Source organism: Saccostrea echinata, unplaced genomic scaffold (assembly GCF_033153115.1).
Source record: "Saccostrea echinata isolate AGI-Se365-2 ecotype Australia unplaced genomic scaffold, CSIRO_AGI_Sech_v1 ptg000012l, whole genome shotgun sequence".
Taxonomy (NCBI): Eukaryota; Metazoa; Mollusca; class Bivalvia; order Ostreida; family Ostreidae; genus Saccostrea; species Saccostrea echinata.
The window spans coordinates 21035569-21055039 of NW_026889761.1; the positions used below are offsets into that span (position 1 = coordinate 21035569).

The 19471-nt window shown below is 34.5% G+C and overlaps 1 protein-coding gene across 7 annotated transcripts in view; it reads right to left on the minus strand.

Moving 5' to 3' along the window:
- Positions 1 to 19471, minus strand: part of LOC133185521 (cGMP-inhibited 3',5'-cyclic phosphodiesterase 3A-like) — a 95675-nt gene that overhangs the window by 5617 nt on the left and 70587 nt on the right. For 4 of the 7 annotated variants that reach the window (XM_061320806.1, XM_061320804.1, XM_061320810.1 and 1 more), the window contains 6 exons: positions 13714 to 13965; positions 10771 to 11364; positions 5078 to 5332; positions 4697 to 4808; positions 4029 to 4172; positions 1757 to 1941 (listed from right to left, as the gene is read on the minus strand). In XM_061320806.1, the coding sequence (XP_061176790.1) occupies positions 1757 to 1941; positions 4029 to 4172; positions 4697 to 4808; positions 5078 to 5332; positions 10771 to 11364; positions 13714 to 13965 (1542 nt within the window). The remainder of the gene's footprint in view (positions 1 to 1756; positions 1942 to 4028; positions 4173 to 4696; positions 4809 to 5077; positions 5333 to 10770; positions 11365 to 13713; positions 13966 to 19471) is intronic. The other 3 variants (XM_061320805.1, XM_061320809.1, XM_061320807.1) reach the window with 2 other exon arrangements.

The following is a 19471-nucleotide window of genomic DNA, read 5'->3' on the forward strand; positions in this document are numbered from 1 at the left end:
TGTTAAGCAATCAAAACTATGTACATTAAAATCTGCAGAATCACTGTGATTGAATGATCAAACAACATTAAAATATTTATCTTCTAAAATATTCTATTGAATTATTGAAATTGATAATAAACATTAATTGTCATCAATCATATCATCTGCTGCAGTGTCATAATAACACAGAAAATTTCATCTCAGATATCATAGCCTTGAAAACTTCCATCGTTTTTCCTAGTTTGGATATATGCTCCACTAACCTTGTGGTAATATGGATATTGACGGATGGGCCTTGAACGCCCCCTCACTGACAGTAACTGATCACATTACAGCAGAGTTTTATAATCAATATCAAATTCGCATTTAAAATGATTGTAATAGGGAATTTTATAAGGATTACGCAGCAGAATGTACATAGCAATTATGTGCTTCTGTTGGCCTCCGAAGATAAAATGACAGAAAGATTGTGTAAAATATGACACATGTGATTAAAGTATTGAACTGAAATACAATTACATTAATTAACCACACAAATTTAATCCCACATATAAACACATATATTTATAGACCAAAATATACAACTCTGTTTACTGTTTATATTTGTAAATTGATGCAGGCTTTAAATGTCTATCAAGACAAAGAGACATCTAGGCCAAAATGTCCATTTGTATGTTAATGGCTTGTCCCAATATCTAGATATAACTTCAGACAATGTGAAGATATCAAATTTGCCATTTTAAATCTGGGGGATTCTCAGCCAACTTGGCACTAAAACTGATTGTTTACCTGGCTTATAAAAAATAACTGCATTTGGATATGATTCAAAATATATTTGAGTGACTTAAATGAGACCCTAAAAACAGCCAGTTTTAAACTTTATTTATTTCTCTGAAGTTTTGAACTTTATAATTTAGTCGTAACTCAAGGATAGTTACAAAATTTTTGTACAATAGCATTGCAGCCTAAGGGTTTAAATTTGTCAATAGATATGTTTTGTGTCAGCTACAAAAACTGCACCTATAACCACTACATTACTTAACCTATTTCAGTAACATGTCACTTCATTCAGAGAGCTAATGTTCTACTGAGTATGTACCTCTTAATTAAGATTTATAACTGCTTGTTTGAAAAGCTTACAGACAATAACTTTTGTGCATCTGTATCTTCTTAACCAAAAGTCATTGAATCCCTCCTTACCAATTAAATTCAATTAAAAACTAGCTGAAATGGTACCATAAAGAAATGTTTAAAAGATGATCAAAATGCCCTCTTATAGTTTTATATACAAGATGCTATGTGGAAAATTTTATTTTAATGTTTTGACCTCTAGGTATAACAATGACCTCACAGTCTGATCCAACCCTGATTAGATATGCAGTATGATATATGTCAGTCCAATAGTTTGGGTCAAAACTGACTGACAAACAAAAAATAATACTAGTATCCCTTTTCTTGGTTAGGTTTTAGCTGCATTAAATTACATAATTATAAACCAAAGATGTTATGTACTAATAAAATTTTTTTGGTTCAACTAGAATAAAAGCCTTAGTACACTTGTACCTGCACATGTTGGAGACAATGTCAACACTACTGATGGTTGACACAATTCACAGAAACAATTACGTGGGTATAATGATTACATCTACGCTCTAATGTAACTATACAGACGCAGTACATTTCCCCAAGCAATTTCCTATATACATATAAAATCTGACACACCCATTTTCTGTGATGGCAAAAACTAAATTTCTTGTTCAGTAAGATGCTTTACCTCTTTAGCATTTGTAGCCACAAGGAAAGCATTGGTGCGACCTGGATGGTCGAAGTCATGCATGGCTGCCGCTGTGTATAATGCCATCAGCTCCAGAGCAGGGAAATTTCCTCCCATGATGCCATAGTCCTCAGAGGCAAAACTGTTGGCTCTATATGTCAGACTCTTTTCTGAATTCTCTACATCTGTGGAGAGGGAATGGGGTTTAAAATTAATCACTACATAATTACAGCAATAACTGATTACATCTCTAAATCTGAGAATATGAAGAGGAAATTTTACACTATTATAAACTGCCAAGTTTCAAGAGCTTAAGTAATTAAAACAATTTTTGAACATTTATTTACTTGCTATGTTTTTCAATTATTTTCTTGCTATGTTTTTATAAATCAATTCATTTTGACAATTTTAATATTATGAATTTGTAAACAGTCCATCCCCTGTAATTCAAGGAGAAAAGATAGACATAATCGGAGATATTTCTAGGAGATACAGACAGCATTTCAAAACTAGGATCCGGGCACTGTACATAACAGATAGTAAGAGTGGAAAAACAGTGTCTGATTTCTCCAACAAATCACTCTGAATGTTTGAAACAGATGCCATCAAGCACGTATGCACTTGCCTATGACATCAAATCTTACACTCAGCTAACAAACCTATATCAAAAGCAAGGACACATGTTTACAAATCAGAGACTTGAGTTCATTAATGACCTCATTAACGTACTTTTTAGTCAAGCTTTTATATCTTGTTTGTGAGGCAGTTAAGTGTGTCATTTGTTGAATGAGTCCATTTCCATAAGAACTGCTATGGCAAGTCAGTAACAATCTACTTGAGACTACGCAATCTACTTAATCACAGTCACTTAATTGTAACCTTCACAAGAACAGCAAGCTGACTTCAATCATTTTTTGTCAATAAATCAATAGATGTAAAGCACCGGGGTCAACGACAGCCAATCAATTAGTTTATAATTGGTCATTCAATCCTGTGAGCCATGATTTTGGGAAGCTGAATTTTCTGTTGAAGGATTGACTAGAAGTATCAGCCAATTTCTTGTGGTCCATGAAAAATGCTGGCATCTAAAATGCTGAAGTAAGGATTGAAAACATTTGCCAAACTATTTGAAATGTGAAGCTACAGAGTGTGATAAGATATTTGGAGGATAAGTTTAGATCTCTTTGTCATCACAATAGGATATTCTCTAATCATCACTCAGTTCATACAAGAATAAATACATAAATATTCCACAGAGGAAAACAGGAAGAACACAGAGAATAGGGCTGGTGCTGAAAATATCAAATCACACAAAAACATCTATAGTTAAACTTGAACATCAATATCTCAGATACCATGTATATTTGTCGAAATGAGTTGGAAGAGAACAAGACTGGTGCTGAGAATCAAACAAAAACATCTTTTCTACTGATAACTAAAGTAAATCACTTTAGGGTACAAAATAAAAAGAATATCTATTGAGAGTTATCTTTGAATTCCTTAATAATCACAGCAAACACTGCTACCTTTGTGGGGAGTGCAGGGGAAGCAGGATTTTGGCAGATAGGAAGGATATATCAGATTATGACAGCTAATTCAGCAAACCACAGAAAAAAATGCCAAACACATATCATTCTTACTGCTTGACAAATCTCAATTTTTTCATTCAATTTTCTCCCAAAACCAACTTCAAAATAAAAACATAACAGCAATGTTTCCATTCATTTTTACAAATAAAAATGTTTCAGAGTTTACATATCACAAAATTGCAAGTAGCCAGTTTAAGAGATAGCTTATCAAGAAGCCATCACAGATGGATTCCAACAAAATAATTGGAATATTTTCTGGGCTACAACACTTCAGATAAAATTTGTCAGACAAAAGGAAATAGCTAAAAGACTACGAAAATAAAGTTGTTGGAAAGACTTTAGGTAAACCTATTGAAGAAATGATACATGTAGAAATGAAAACTGTTCTAGTTACAGGAGGGAATGCCTTAACAGAATGTAGCACCAAAACCTTTTTAAGCTACTGTGGCAATTAAACTGCAGAGCGCAAGATATAACCACTCCTACAACAACTTTCTAGATTAGAGTTATTTCACCATATACACTGATTAAAAAAAAAAACAGTATATGTGACATGTTAATCTTCAATGATTAAAAGAAAAAAATAATGTCCAAGATAATGAGTAACAGTTAAAGCGATGTTTTACCATCTTACAAAATGCCCCCCCCCCTTTTTTTCAATTGTAATAGAGGTTGATCTTCACCTGAGTAAGTACCTGAATCACTCGATGACCCATTACGAGAGAACATGTTTGTACTAGTGTTGACTTGGGTGAAGCCCGGGATGGGCTGGGTGGTGAGGTAGTACACCCCGTGTAACACATCTGTGGCATGTATTCGATTATGATCTGCAAAAATATACATTTATATAAGCATACTGCTCGATCTGTCAAATCAAGTGGAAACTTTTAATTAAAATATAGGCATAGTAAACAATTTCTCCTTTATAGGTTAATAATTTAATTCTAGTTGTAACACGTCATTTGATTGGATAAAGATTTCTTTTATATCGTATAACATAAGTTGTCTACCTCACAATGAGTTACGTCAAAAATGTATTACTCCGCTTGACGTTACTTTTAAAATATGCTCAATTTGAAGCCATTTTTGGAGGAAAAATTGTCTTAATGTCTACACTGAAATTAAATTATAAGGAATGAAGCTTATTTTAACCTATGTTATACGAAATAACATAACTTGGGGCAGTTTACACTTTTTTTTTGTAAACTGCCCCAAGTTATGTTATATCGTATAACATAGGTTGAAATAAGCTTCATTCCTTCAATAAAATTTTGGGTCTCCAATCATCATGAATGTCAAATGCTAACATTTAATCGTGACTGTATTCCACAATCAGCACTAGCGTACTTACATGGTTTATCTCGATATCCTTTTTCTAATGCATGGAAGTAATGTAAAAAGGGTGCGACTGGAATCCGGAATGTCTCAAATAAGCCCACCTCCAGAAATAATTTATACCCAACCTGTCAAATCAAACTTTGCACATTATCAAAACTTCATACAAGTACTGACTTGTGTTGGTAACTATTATAAGAGGCTGAAGTCTGATGGTGATGCTTTTTCTTTTCTGACAGGACTGTTAGCAAATCCAAATTTATGTGTTCACCAAGTCAAAAAACTGCAACTGGTTTGTCAATTTTCAAGACAATTTACAAATTTTAAGATTTTTAAATACATTGACTGATTAACATTTAATGAATCATCAGAAGAATCACTACAAATGAAAACTCACCTTGCTAAGAATAGTATCACTACATTGATTTGCTAAGTCAAAAATGGGGTAATCCCACTCATTAAGTCTGTGTATATGTAAAAGTTCACAATCGTCAATATTTTCAATTTCCCATGGAAGATTGACACTATTGGCAGTTGGTGAAGTGACGGAACTTTTGCCATCTACTTCCTCTGCTGTTAGTTCACTTTCGTCCTCTTCGTCGGCATCTTCGGCCATGTCGACATTTTCCTTCAGACGTCTGTCATGTATAACCTACAAAGATTAAAACAATAAGTCACCACTTGTACAGTGTAGTACCATATAGTGAAGAGGATGACAAGGGGGTCACAGTGTCATAATTCACACGGTGACGTAAAACCACCATTTTTTCATAAATACTTACAAAGTAAAAAAGGAAAAGTACCCTTGTATCAAAGTATCCTCAGAATAAAAATCAATTTCATAACTTTCAGATTCATGAAACATTTTCTCATTTCAAAAAATGAAATACCAGTGTACAGAGTGGCTATTAATTTTCTAGGAATTATAGCAAAACCAATAAATGAATGAATATAAGACGTACTGTTTTTTGTCCATTGTAGGTGACTACATGTGGGAAGTGAAAGTGTTAGAAGAATAACAATGGGTTTTATTAGTTCCTACATCTAACATCTGTAATATCACGTACATTGTGATTCAACGCTAAGTACCATACCACCTAGTGCTGTCAAGTTAGGCAAATTAAACGCAGACAATTTTTTTTCCACTACAGAATTACAGAATTTCTACCTTTTGTTTGCAATAAGCCATAAGAATAAGCTTATTCCAGTTTTCAATAGCTAAATAGCTATATCTGTAGCTAGTGTGCTATTGAACAACTTAGTGTAGCCCATAAACCCCACAAAACCTATTTAAATAGATCAGAAGATTGATTTGATTTTATGAAAATAATATATCCAGAGCCCTCATCCTCCAAGTGAAAGTCTAGAACTGATTCCATTATCACCAAGTACACAACTTTCGTATATGCTGTAGTCAAGCCTCCATCTTCCTGTTATATATACATCACAAGGGACCAAGGAACCACTTCACTTCCCAAGGCCTTTGACATCTTATTTTCTCACAGAATTTTAATTTTCAAATTTTCTTTATCAACAGGAAAAAAGTGTAAATATAAACTTGGGAGACTCTACTACTGAAAATAGACCTAATACATTGCTACGTATACTCTTCATGCAAAACATGCTACTGAATCTATGGACCTGATAGGAAAGCTGAATCAAGACAAAGCAATTATGTGTGCTTAACAAATATAGATAGAAGCCCTGGAAGGTGAATTCACCACCGATTACAGGCAAATCAGAGAAGCTCGACTATGATAAACATATTTTTTTTCTAATCAAAGCACCTGTCTGTTTATTCAAACAAATCTGGGAATGGCCAAGGTGTGAACAACAACGTTCTTATGGAAATAACTGTAAACAAACAACTCATTACAGGTATTCAAAAGGTAACCCCCCCTCTCCTTCAAAAAAATATAGACCCCCCTCCCCCCAAATATACTAAATAAAATCAAAATCTCTTGCATGACATAATAAAAACCTCAGCACTTCTCTTTAGATGTACACTAAAAAAATATTACGACCCCCCCACCCCACCCCCACTCCAGTTTAAGGTCAGTCTCAGAGACTGATGCAACATAACCAGCAACCAACATTGCTCCTATCTACTGAAAAATAGTATGTACCAAATATGTCAACAAGCACTCAAATTCTGACAATGCACACCTAATTTTTCTCTGGTAGCGGAGGTTAATGACCTGCTAGACAGATGACAGTATGGGATGTGACAAATCTGGAGCAACATGGATGTCTCCTTGCCTGTCCTGTCTGAGAAATTTGGACATAATGACAAAGACTGAAGACAAAGATGAGGTGAACATCCTCTCAATGTGTTATGATACAGTGTCAAAGACTGACGTCAGAACTTAAAACCTATCCCTGTAAGATAACTGTAAAAAAAATCCCCCCATGTGTCCATCAACCGCTAAGTTTTTTTTTTTTTCAATCTATCAAATACCAGCAAAAATCTAGCAAAGTTTTACTCAAAAACTGCAACTCTAAATGACAAAACTGACCAATGAGAAAAAAAACTAATTTTTTTCTGCTGCTTTCAGTATACATAATTGATCAAATGTAGTCAGTCACTGATACGACAGAATTTTTTCCTCAATGTGCAACAGCACATAAAACTTTGGGGTAAAGTAAATGCACTTACATTACATTCAAATACAGACAAAAAGAGATGTTGAAGTGATCGTAGCCTGAGTTCACCAACAATAAGGCACTGTTTAAACAAAGAGGAAATGGTTTTTTTTTTTTCTTAACTTTAGAGACCGGAAATAAGTAAAAATATATATATTATATAAAAATCCTTACTTCATTGTTATGAAACAGTAATGCTAGGAAAAGACTGATAATTTCCAACAGCAAATCATTCAATGCTTTAAGTAAACCCAAGTTTGCAATACCTTGTTTCTTTCCTGTTTGCTACAACACCAAAATTTTAGCTTTTTAATCCAGTCACAAAATAGCAACTTTTTCTCTCGTAATTCCATAATTCAATGCATGTATATAAACTGTCAGGGAATGAACAGTCAACATGTATAACACTTTGTTACAAAATTAAAGCAATTAGTTCACAGAAATGTCGCTGGTCTTCTTATTTTAAATCAGCAGGTCCTCAAATTACCAGCTCTTGCGTATGTTGTGGTTAGCTACTTGGACTTCCTATATTTTTGATTTCCGCTTGTTTACTGGAATTAATAACGCTTTATGCATTGTATAAGTCGACAGGTAGGTGACCCTTCACATGAATGAAATCTTTAAACACTTGAAGTTATTTATATAACAAGCAAACACTTCACCAAGTCTTGACAAGTCATCTTAATTTAGTAAGCAGTTAGTGAAATAGGTTGCACAGGGATTGTTTTAATCCATTAATGTTGCAGGGTGATTGCTTTTATTGCTAATTTCTTTGTAAGGGGTCAGACACCTTGTTTGTAGTTTGTGTCGAGTGTGATCTTAGATGACCCCTCTCCACTGAATCATGTCCCCCCTTCAGGATCCAGCACTAGGTCATACAGAATCACTCATTTCTCATGTTCTACACCGGCTGTAATCACTGCCCTAGTCTCATTAATTACTGCACTGTCTCAGCAGATTCACATAACCACTCAGTCCCTGTACACTGTTTTTATTTTATTTTGACAATGCGACTCTCAGACCAGAAAGACTTTAAGTCTGCAGATTAAGACAATGTTTTTTTTGCACTCCGTTTTCCTAGAATACTGACCCCTAAACCACACAACAGAATGAGAACAAATGCCTTAAGGTTTGTCAGTGTCAAATTAAACTGTAAAGCAGAAGATCGTCATCACCATTGACTGAAAGGACAATATCAGATATTGCAGTCGTACTGGAATCATACCATCACAGCGTGTTCTACAAACTACGTAAAAACAGTGTTGAAACTCAGGGGCATTATTCCCATTGGGAGAACTTTCAGTGTAGATTTAAGAGAAATAAACCAATGTTCTTGAGGTTATATGAATCTTTTCTTAAAAATAATGACTATTCTTGCCTGTGACTGTATGCTTTGGAAAATGTTTGTTGTAGTGCCCTCAGCATCTGATAGTAACACCCAGTAATTACCTATCATTAACTTCTACAGAAAAGGGAAGGAGAGGTTTTTTAGGGTAATTTTTCTCTCTATTATTCCATTTCTGCTAGAAAATGGAGCTAAATGTTGAACAACACACAATCCTATAATCTTGGCATCAATACTGGATTACCCTTGGCCAGTACAAATCTAACCTTTAGGTTAGCAACACCACCCCAAAACACGGCATCAGCCCTCAAACAGTATGTGCATACCTGTCATGTGTCTTTCAACTGATCATTTCCGCTTTGCAATAATTTCCGCTCCCAATGGCTACCTTTTATTTTTTGGAGAAATTAATTAACGAGAGCTGATTATTCACCTTACACATTAGTATGGCTTATACCTGCCTTATCTCAGGAAAACATAAATCAGAAGCTAACGGCAGCCACCTCTCTATGTGATGAGATGATTGTATCATTTGGTGTTAAGTCTTCTCTGTCAGATCTCCGCCCACAGATCCCCTATAATCAGCTTTACTAAGCTTAGGTACGAATTCACAAGGACTTAGGAACAGTCATTACATAATCTCATGGTTTATTAAAATTAAACTCTTACAATTGTCAGCAGTTGTTGCATAAAGTATCATTGCTACTCTTTTTCACATTTCATATAAATATCATTTTTTTGTTATGAAGAACTATGTCTATAGATGCAATGTAATGTGCCCAAAACTTCTCCTTTTCTTCCTGTTTTACACATGGTTTCTGTATGTCTGTTTTCTTAAAAACTATCCTCCTTTTTAACCTACCCATAATCGATTATAAAATCATTAAACGCTGTCAGATTTTTTAGGTGTTTGTGTAATCAGATGCTTCTACTGGTACCAACAAACAGATAAACAAAACACTTGACAAAGACACAAACAAACTCTCAGCTGGCTACAGATTCCGTCATCGATTTCCAGAGAAAATCAGTGTGAGGTATGACAACGTTTTATGATGTTTAATCAACTGCTCCTGTTATGTCACTAAGCCTCTCAACATAGATTTACAACAGTAGATGAAGTATTAGGTGTAGGGGGGCTGCACTTGATAATGTGGACCACTGAACCAACCTCAGCAATGTTGGAATATCATTTTATTTAGGATTCTCCTAATTCTTGGTTTGATCACTACATGTTGTGACAACCATTTGCTTGTGTTTATATGACGGTATCTATCAGAGTATGCCAATAATTTTGTTTACATGTTTGGAGGTACATAAACATGTTGTCTTCACAACATGACACCTTTACCACATCAATATCTGACTAACTGAAATTCTTCTAGCACAGCTGACCACTCGACATGCACAAGAATCCCTCTGGCCTTGACATTATCCAAGTATCCTGTTCCCAGGCACCCAAGCAAGCTCTTCTAACACTGACATGCTCTCTTTCTAAATCTACTAGGGACAGCAAGTTTATACTACATTACTACTTATGTACAGCTCTAGCAAGAGATTAAAATAAAGCTAATTGGCTGACCCAATAATGATGCAGAGGGAATGACAGAAAAAGAGGGGTGAGGGTTAGAGACTGGGTGACTGTTACTCAGGATTAAGGAGGACAAACTTCATTCATCTGCATCAGAATTAGTTGTTTCTGCTCCTAAGCTGACAGTTAAAATAGACCAGGTACAAATACACAAGTTCTGTCATTCATTCCACAGCTTGTAGCATTTTACCATGCATTTCCCTTAAAATAATTCATGAGGAAGGGAGGAGAAATAAATTTACTTCCAAAATGAGCCATATTTTTCCATTTTGTATTTTTTCTCTAACTATTCATAAATAGCAATAAAATACAGCTTTTAGCTCTAAATTGTTTATCTTGTGATTTCAAAGTGCTTTTTTTCATTTAATCTCTGGGTTTCCCATGGAAGAGTCAACCTTGGATCCAAACACAAATTATGAGAGTGGAATGAATGTGAACTTGCTCAGCAAGCAGGTAATGCAGAGTGCTCCTGAGTATAGAGACAGAGATACAGTGAACATGGCCACAGACTTACCCATGACTTTTGTGAACTAGATGTAGTCCCATGGCTATAAATAACCTTCTTAGGGGGTGACCCCGCCACTTCATCATAAGCAGTCACATTATCACTATGGTCACTAGAATTAGGAGAGTCATTACTCTCGTAATCTGAAGTCATATTAATTCTGCGAAATGAAGCCGAATTAGTGGACCTTTTGTCCCCCTTTTCCTGAGCATAATCCAGTTCATCTTTAACCAATGGACTTAGTTGTTTGTAATCTGATGATTTGGAGATGCCACTTACTTCAGTCCCCATGTTAGAAGTGACACTCTTCCTTGTGGGTCGCTTGGGATGCGATCCTCCTATTGGTGTGGGAGTGACCAGTGAGAAGGATCTTGATTTGGGAATTGATAGGACCACAGTTGGAGAGCTTGGAGAAGGGGAATTACTGCGACTTCCAACAGGACTGGATCCTGGTGTTCCATCACGGTTGTGACGGAAGCTGGAACTGCGGATCCTACATGGCTCCAGTTCTAATGTGGGCATGCCTGTAGCTGAGGTGGTGGTAGTCCAAGTGCTGGTGGACATTCTGCGGATCAGACTTGGGGGAAGGCTCCGCCTGGACTTCTGCAAAAAACAAATCAATACATCAGTATTTCAGTATCTTCTTACACAGCTTACAATACATAAAACATTTTAACAATGACTTTACATGATAACTTCTACATCTTCTCACACTGAGGTTTCACTTCCTATGTTTTGTCTGCAAAACACTAAACTCTTCAAAAATCAATGCCAAATATTATATAAATGTTTGTGTAACATCCTAAAATCTCAAAATACATAGGAAATTGTAAATACTGAACACAATTTGTCTTACATCATGATAAAGGATCTGCACATAATCATGATAATCTTGAAATGAATCACATTTAAGTAATCTTTCTCTCTTTTCTTTTTTCTTTCTCTCTATATATCTGATTTAAAGGGGGTGATATCAAAATAATATCAAGATTCTGTCATATTTATCATGCCCCCCTTATTAGAGTACAGGGAAACCATCAGACATGTTTTTTACAGATGAAACAGTAATGGTTATCATTCATCAACTTTAAGAACTTCTAGGTCATTGGCATAGTAACATCACCATGGTAATGGAGAGAAGAAATTGAAATGGAACTTCAATGGATAAAGACGTGACTATTAATTAACACAGATCAGATTTAAAGAGAAATGGGAGGGATTTTCGTGTGTGTGGTGGTTGCCAAAAAAATGTTTTTTCCCTTCAGATTTCATAAACTCCTACAGAGCAACAGAAAAAAATATCAATGGAAATTCCATGAAAAGCATTTGCTTAAAGTATTTTACAATTAGCTGATGAGGTGCATTTATGCTATCTCTTCTCCACATCTCATATCAATAATACACTCCAAATGTTTTCACCAATTATCAGAGAGCTTTAACATCACTCAGGTATTACATCAACAATTACAAAATCATTAAAATCTTGTTAATAGTAGTAAAGCATTGGGGAAGATAATTTGAATTTTAATAAGCACTGGAAAATTGTTAAAGATAATTAACCACTACACTAAGTCTGGTTTATTGTCAAGGTACTGGGTAATTTTTTTTTTTTTTTTGGTGACTTGAAAATGTGTCTCCATTACAATAATGTTGTCACACAACACTAAATCAAAGATTTGCAATCAAACAAAAAAACATGACAACTACCGTACACCACTACAAATTCCTGCATGTATTTCATGTTTCCAACCCTTATTAAAATGTACAGTTTGTTAACCTAGAAGAAATTTATGAGAGACATAAATTTTTGACATCATGATATGTCTGGAAATGGGGCTTACTTATTCTGACATAAGCATAATGGGCTGCATCGCCTGTAACAGAGTAAGACATGCAATTACTGAGCTCCTTCAATACCAAACACCATAGCATTTTACAACGTCAAAGCATTAAATGATCTCCACTAAAATTTTATGTGCAAGAATTTTTTTGTTTCGAATTTACAATCCAGTAATTGAAGTGAAGGGTTTGTCATAAAGAAGTTTGGTTTATTGCCCGTACTGATGCAGTATAAAATATCACTATCGATTTTGCTCCTTCCCAGCAGGGTAATACATTTAACTGAAATTTCAATGAGGAAAATTTTTCCTTTTCCCTATTTCTGTGTAACAGCTTGGATCTTAATCAGAGAAATTCTATAACACTCTATTACAGATTCAATCAAAAACTCTATTTATCTTTAAAAAAAAAAAAAATAAGAAGAAATTCATTTTAAACAGATAATGGTTAGCTAATACCTTTAATTGAAAGTTGTAATTTATCTCTTTGTTCTAGTGTTATAAACCTGGGAAAAGTCAAATGTGTATTTACAATGGATTTTCTCTTTATGTTATTGCTTCTCATTATTAATTATTATAGGACTTTGTCAAGAACCTCTTCAGTTTCTTACCCAGAGCAACGATTACTTTGCATCTGATCTATACACAGGGGAATTCAAATTTTGATACCTTTTGCAACAGGTATTAGTGCACATGAACTGTAGCCCTTTTCAGGAAAGAATCTTTTGACAATGAACTCTGTTCATGAATTTCTATGAAACAAAAATGATTATATATTTTTCAAGAGATTATTCACAATATATTATAAGTAATAGAGAATATCATCTATTTATATAACTTACTATAGAATAGATACTTGTTGGAGAAATGGAATTGTTTTTGTCTTTTTGTAAGATATTTTGTGAAAAAGTCTATAATGCATTGATACTTATAGACCTAAGACATGACTGCTCAACCAATTAAAGTGCACAACCTACATCTGCTCTGAATTCCAAACAAAAACCAAACTTGTACTCATACAGTAAAACTGTACATTCTCCAAAGGTTAACAATATCGATGGGATATTACAGTGGGAGTTGACAGGGTAAGTTTGTGATTTGAACATTGCCTGACCTTGGTTGAAGGTCGTTCTCCTGTGTATGGATTCTCCTCCGTGTCAGAACCATAGCTGGTAGATTCCGTCAGAGAGACCAGTGGGCTCACTCTGGTTTTGTGGAAGGATGAATGACTCTCTGGAGGTTTCAGGAGATTGCTGAGAGTACGGAGACCACTGACGATGTTCAGGGGCAGGGACTGATCTGCCAACATGTCTGTAATCAGTCCATGAGCCTCTCCAAGAATAGCAGACTCAAAACTGGATGAGCTCTGAAAAATCAAAAATGAAAATTTTTATTGCTCTGGAGATGGGCTATCAGAAATCAGGTCTAAAATCTGGAAGGATAGTAAAAAATATGTGTAATTTAAACAAGTGGCAATGATATAAAATTTCAAAATTTAAACAAACTAAAATGGAAGGTACAATTCACAGACTTCAAATTTAGAAATAAAAGGTGCACAGCATATTAGTGTTTATATCAATATAAATCAATCAATCAATCTATTATATTCTTCTCAGGTTATACAGTGAAGCAATAGTAACTGTTAAATATTAGAATATAACATAAAAATTCTTCATATTTGGACAAAATTACAATATCTAAGACAAAAAAAGACTAGTTTGGTAGTAAGGAGATGATTCAATAGGTAGGTGATCTTCTTTGAGACTGATTGTCTTACTAGAGGAGGCTACAGATTGATCTTATGGTTGGTTGTTCTGTGACTGAAGTCAAGATGTGACAGACATTACTTTATGTCATATTGTGTCAATGTGTGATGTAAATGAAGTGAGTAGGATTAACAGATTACATCAGTTTAACACTATACACACACTCTCCCTTATCAATACTGTTTCCAGCCCACCAGAAGCAACAGCTGTACCAAATTTTTCATTTCAAGTTTTATCATGATTTACAGGGAGCTGCAAAATAACAGCCCATGTACCAGTAGTGCAATTTTTTAAATAGCCAGAAAGAATGAGATTGATCATACAGTGCAAGAAAAAAAAAGAGCTCTAAGACTCGATCCATGCAGTTACTATTCACTGTTAAAGCACTAGCTTAGCATGTTAGTCACCAGTGCCCCATTGCTACGTCTGAATTTGGTATATATTAAAAAAAATCCTCTACCAAATCTATGGGCTACCATCCTGTTAAATAAGCTCATTATCAGGAGGTCTTGGATAATGTAAATACTAAATTATAGTTGAATGCAGCTTCATCTGAACTTGGAGTAAGGTAATCCTAGTTGGAAACCCTTCTTACCACTTTTTAGCATGATATCCTGAACTAGGACCACCTTAGTTACCCTGAACTCAGAGTAAGCAGGTCTTAGTTGGCAACCCTTCATATCACTTGTTAGCATGGTATCCTGAATTATGACCAGCTTACCCTGAACTCAGAGTAAGCAGTTCCTACTCAGTAGTCAGAAACCCTTCCTACCACTTGTTTCTATAGTGTCCTGAACTAAGACAACCTTACCCTGAACTGAGTAACTTGTCTTAGTTTGATATCATTCTAACAAGTGGTAAAGAGGCCCATGATAAAACCTGGCTGCTGGGTCTTACTGAGCACTAAGAAAATCTCACATGATGTTTTGGTCTATCAATAGAGGACGTTCACAGAAGTGCCCTCTTCAGTCAGTGTACAGGAGGTATCTGGTAGATACCCTGCTAAAACCCTGTACAGTAATTCTCTTTTATTGGAGGCTTGTGTAACTCTAATCCTACTCTACAGTGCAGGCCTGTCACTTTTTAGCTAAGCTTGCAGTAATTGTCATTCCACGGAGATTCCTTTAGAGGACTAGAAATCTAAGCCTTCAATAACACCACTGCTGGTTTCTGTTATGGACTTCCATTTACATTGCTAATGTCCACCTATTAAGACTGAATGTCTTTATCAAAGAAACAAGAACCCTGCATTTCCATACAAATCAATACATGTATCGAGCATATTCTTGGAGGAGCTTACAAGGAATTATGTGTGTTGCTGGTAAGGGTGCAACTATAAACCGTTTGACGGTATATCGCGGTATATTTTTCCACGGTTCAATTCACGATACGCTAAACTGATATCGCGGTTCGGTTCAATCGGTCCAGAATTATCCGTTTTATTTCCTTTTTTACTATTTCAAAATGGCTTCCGCGCAAAACGTGATGTCGCCGATAACGCATTTACGGCAGTTAAACTCATCTCCAGCACCTTACAGACCTCAGATTTAACACGGAGAAGGACTTAATGTGATTATAAGTTATAGGTGTTAAGACAAATGATAAACCCTTTAGATCTAAACATATTCTTGGGTAATACACGATATTTCATCACGGTGTGTATTTCGATGAAAATTCGCTGTCTTGTTGACTAAAACATATTATAACACGAGAAATATGACAACTGGTTTTCTACGTAAATAAAAGGAATAAAAGAATGAATGTCTTCCTTTTTCATTCCAATTTAAAAGGAAGATTATTAAGAAAGGTCCCAGTAGTTCCCTGTAAATGTTCATTATTGGTTTAGAATGTTGTCCCAACTCAAAGATCTACCTAACAATCCAATTCAAGTTAACAAAATGTTATTTTAATTATTATTAAAAAATATGAACATTTTGTATAACTCTGTCAAGTTTAAAAAAATATGATGACAGACTTGAAAGACTTTTTAACCTTGTCATGTATTGTGATACATATCGTATCGTGAACTGAATACCGTGATACGTATCGTATAGTGAAGTTAGTGTATCGTTGCACCCCTAGTTGCTGGCCCTTGTGCTACCAGGGCAAAGAAATCTAAGCACAAGTCACTAACTTAAACCACCTCTGTTTACAGTATTATAACTTTAAATAATCTATAGTTGTCTGCACCATCATGAACTTTGAATTTTAAGTATTTACTTTATTAGGATGATGCACACTCTCAAATTGCATTAGTAACTATGTTATCTGGTTTCATATACGTCATAATTACGATTTAAAAAATAAGACCATTTTTAGATATTTTCTGCTAAACAGTAAGCAAAAAAATACCAGTATATTTTTCAGATAATCATGATTTTAATTTTCATAAAATAAAATGATGGTTGGAATCCCTGACCGATGAATTGACAATTGAGAGGAAAATGTAACACGGAAGACCCAGTACAATTCAGTGACACACAATGTTGAACTCATCTGATTAAAAAATACATATGAAGGGACAAGAGTTAAGGACCTCTTACTTAGGTATATAACCTTATAAGTAATTTTAATGACTGAAGCAATAATGAAAAAAATACTATGAATTATTTTCAGCATCAAGGCATTTTCTTCATCATGAAACTAGGAAACGTCATATTCTATTTTTGTGCAACAAGTAACAAAAAACTTAGATATCAAATTCCCAATACTGTTCAATCTGATCAACTTTTACTTTCCTTATATATTCTCTTTCTCTACTTCACATATATTATTGAAGTTCTTGAGCTGTAAGAATCTCTCTTTTTCTTGCTCTCTCTCTCTCTTTTACAAGTGTAACAATAATTTAACAGATTTTAAAAGACCTTGTGAATACATGATATTACATATTACTACTATATGAATCTTTATAATGTCCAGTACCTGTACTTTATGACCTTGACCTCATGGCCATAATTCCTCTGCTAAATAATTAAATGGGCAGTAATTCAAAAATCAATGCAGTCGGACACCAAAAAAAGAAAGAAAAGAAAAGAAGGATCCATTACTGGTGAAACCTAACTAGCTGATTAAGGGCCGTCACAGACTGTATCGTGACTCTGTCCTCAGATCCACACTAAATAACACCATACTGATCACAAAATATGGCAAACCTCTAATGGCAGATTCTGACCTCAGTTTACTGTATAGGTTTAAAACAAGGCTTTTTACATGATTTATTGTTCATCTGCCTCATGTCATTTCAAATCACATACTCAAAGTTACCTATTTCTTAACATCAAAAGCAGTTCAAATATTTTTTACAATTATATTTGAATGGTGTACTTATGTTCTCCTGAAAAGAACTAAGAGACAGCACTAAGAATAGGTTAGACTGATACATAATCTCCACAAAGAACAGAAGCTTCCTTTGGTACAAAGAAAAATCTCTCAGTGAATGCATTAAAATTATCTACCTCTTGTACAGATTCTTGGCTGCGACTTCGTTTCATTCCTCTGTAAAAAGCATTTGGCACGGCGTAAGTCAATGACGGCCGTAGAGTACATGTAGATATCTATAGCGATTCGCATTTCTGATAGGTGCTTTATTAAATAAAGAATTAAATGAAGAAAGCATGCTTGACTGAGTGAACCGACTTCTGTATACAGACAGGGAACATTGTGCCATGATTCCAAACATTAAATATTTCTAATGACGTAAATACCAATTCATTCTCAAAGGCCTGAGCCCTGCAACATAATAGATATCAATTGAGTGGTAGTAATCGTCTCACATCTCTACCTATCTATTTTGTTCTTTGTTATATGAAGTCTTAGGCTTTTTTCAGCTCTTATAGAATTTCAGAATGAAAGATTCAATGACATTTCAAAGTAAGATTAGACTTATTTGCGAGACATTAACAGAGTGCATGTGATTACCACCTCGCTCTAACGAGGAGAGAAATTTCTACAAATGACAGTAAATTACCAATTAACAAGTCAGAATAACAAAGTAACAAACATACTTAAAGAAACTGTTCTTGAAATTCTTCATTTGGAAAAACCTCATTAAATTGAATCACTATGAAATAGCTTTTGTTCAATCTGTTTATTACCCCCCCCCCCCCCTTTTTTTTCTCAAAAAATTGTTCTTTCACAAATTACATGTATTTGACTGTAGTAAGCACCAGACTCTTTAATGAATTAATTAAAATAAAGCTAATCACAGCTGAGTATGCTGTAAGCAGTGCTACGCCCAAGGTCTTATTATATATATATATATATATATATATGTATATATATATATATATATATATATATATATATATATATATATATACACACACACACAAGAGAAAACTTATAAGAAGAGCAGAAATAACATCTCTGCTCCAAAAGTGACACTTATAAGCTCCTTAGAGGAGATTCATCGACAACCATCACCAATGATGTAAAGACGTCATAATATTAAGAGAGTTTCCTACTCAACCACAACCATTCTTGAGAATTAGAGGCATACAAAGCATATTTTTTGTTTCAATACAAAATAACAAGAACTAAGAAATACATGTAATAGATGAAGTATTCATCAGTCAATCCCTATATAACAAAGAAACTCAAGACTCGGGTCAACACCATACCCTAGAAAACAGAAGCTCCTGAACATAAGTTTTACAATTTCAACAATATTTATGACAAAAAGCAGCACAGCAAATCAAAATTAAAAACTAAACTGAATTTGAGTCTTCATATGCCATTTTAATCTCTGGTCAAAGTATGATTCTGGTTCAAAATCTACAAGATCATTATGGTCAACTTTATCTGCCAAATTGCAATTGATGTTAATTGTGAAGTTTAAATACTGAATTCAAGTCTAGAGCCACTACATACATTACTTATACATTTTTAAAAATCTGTGAAGAAAGTCAGGCAAATTATAATGATGTTCTGTATGTAAAATGGGCTGTATATGATTTTGAATGGAAGACTTGACATCAAATAAATACCAAAACCACAAAAAACAGACTCCAAAGCATAAAATTCAAATACTTATTACACAGTATTAAAACACAGGAAAACTCATTATCAAACACCTTCTGTGACACTTGTCAAATGGTTCTAGGACAG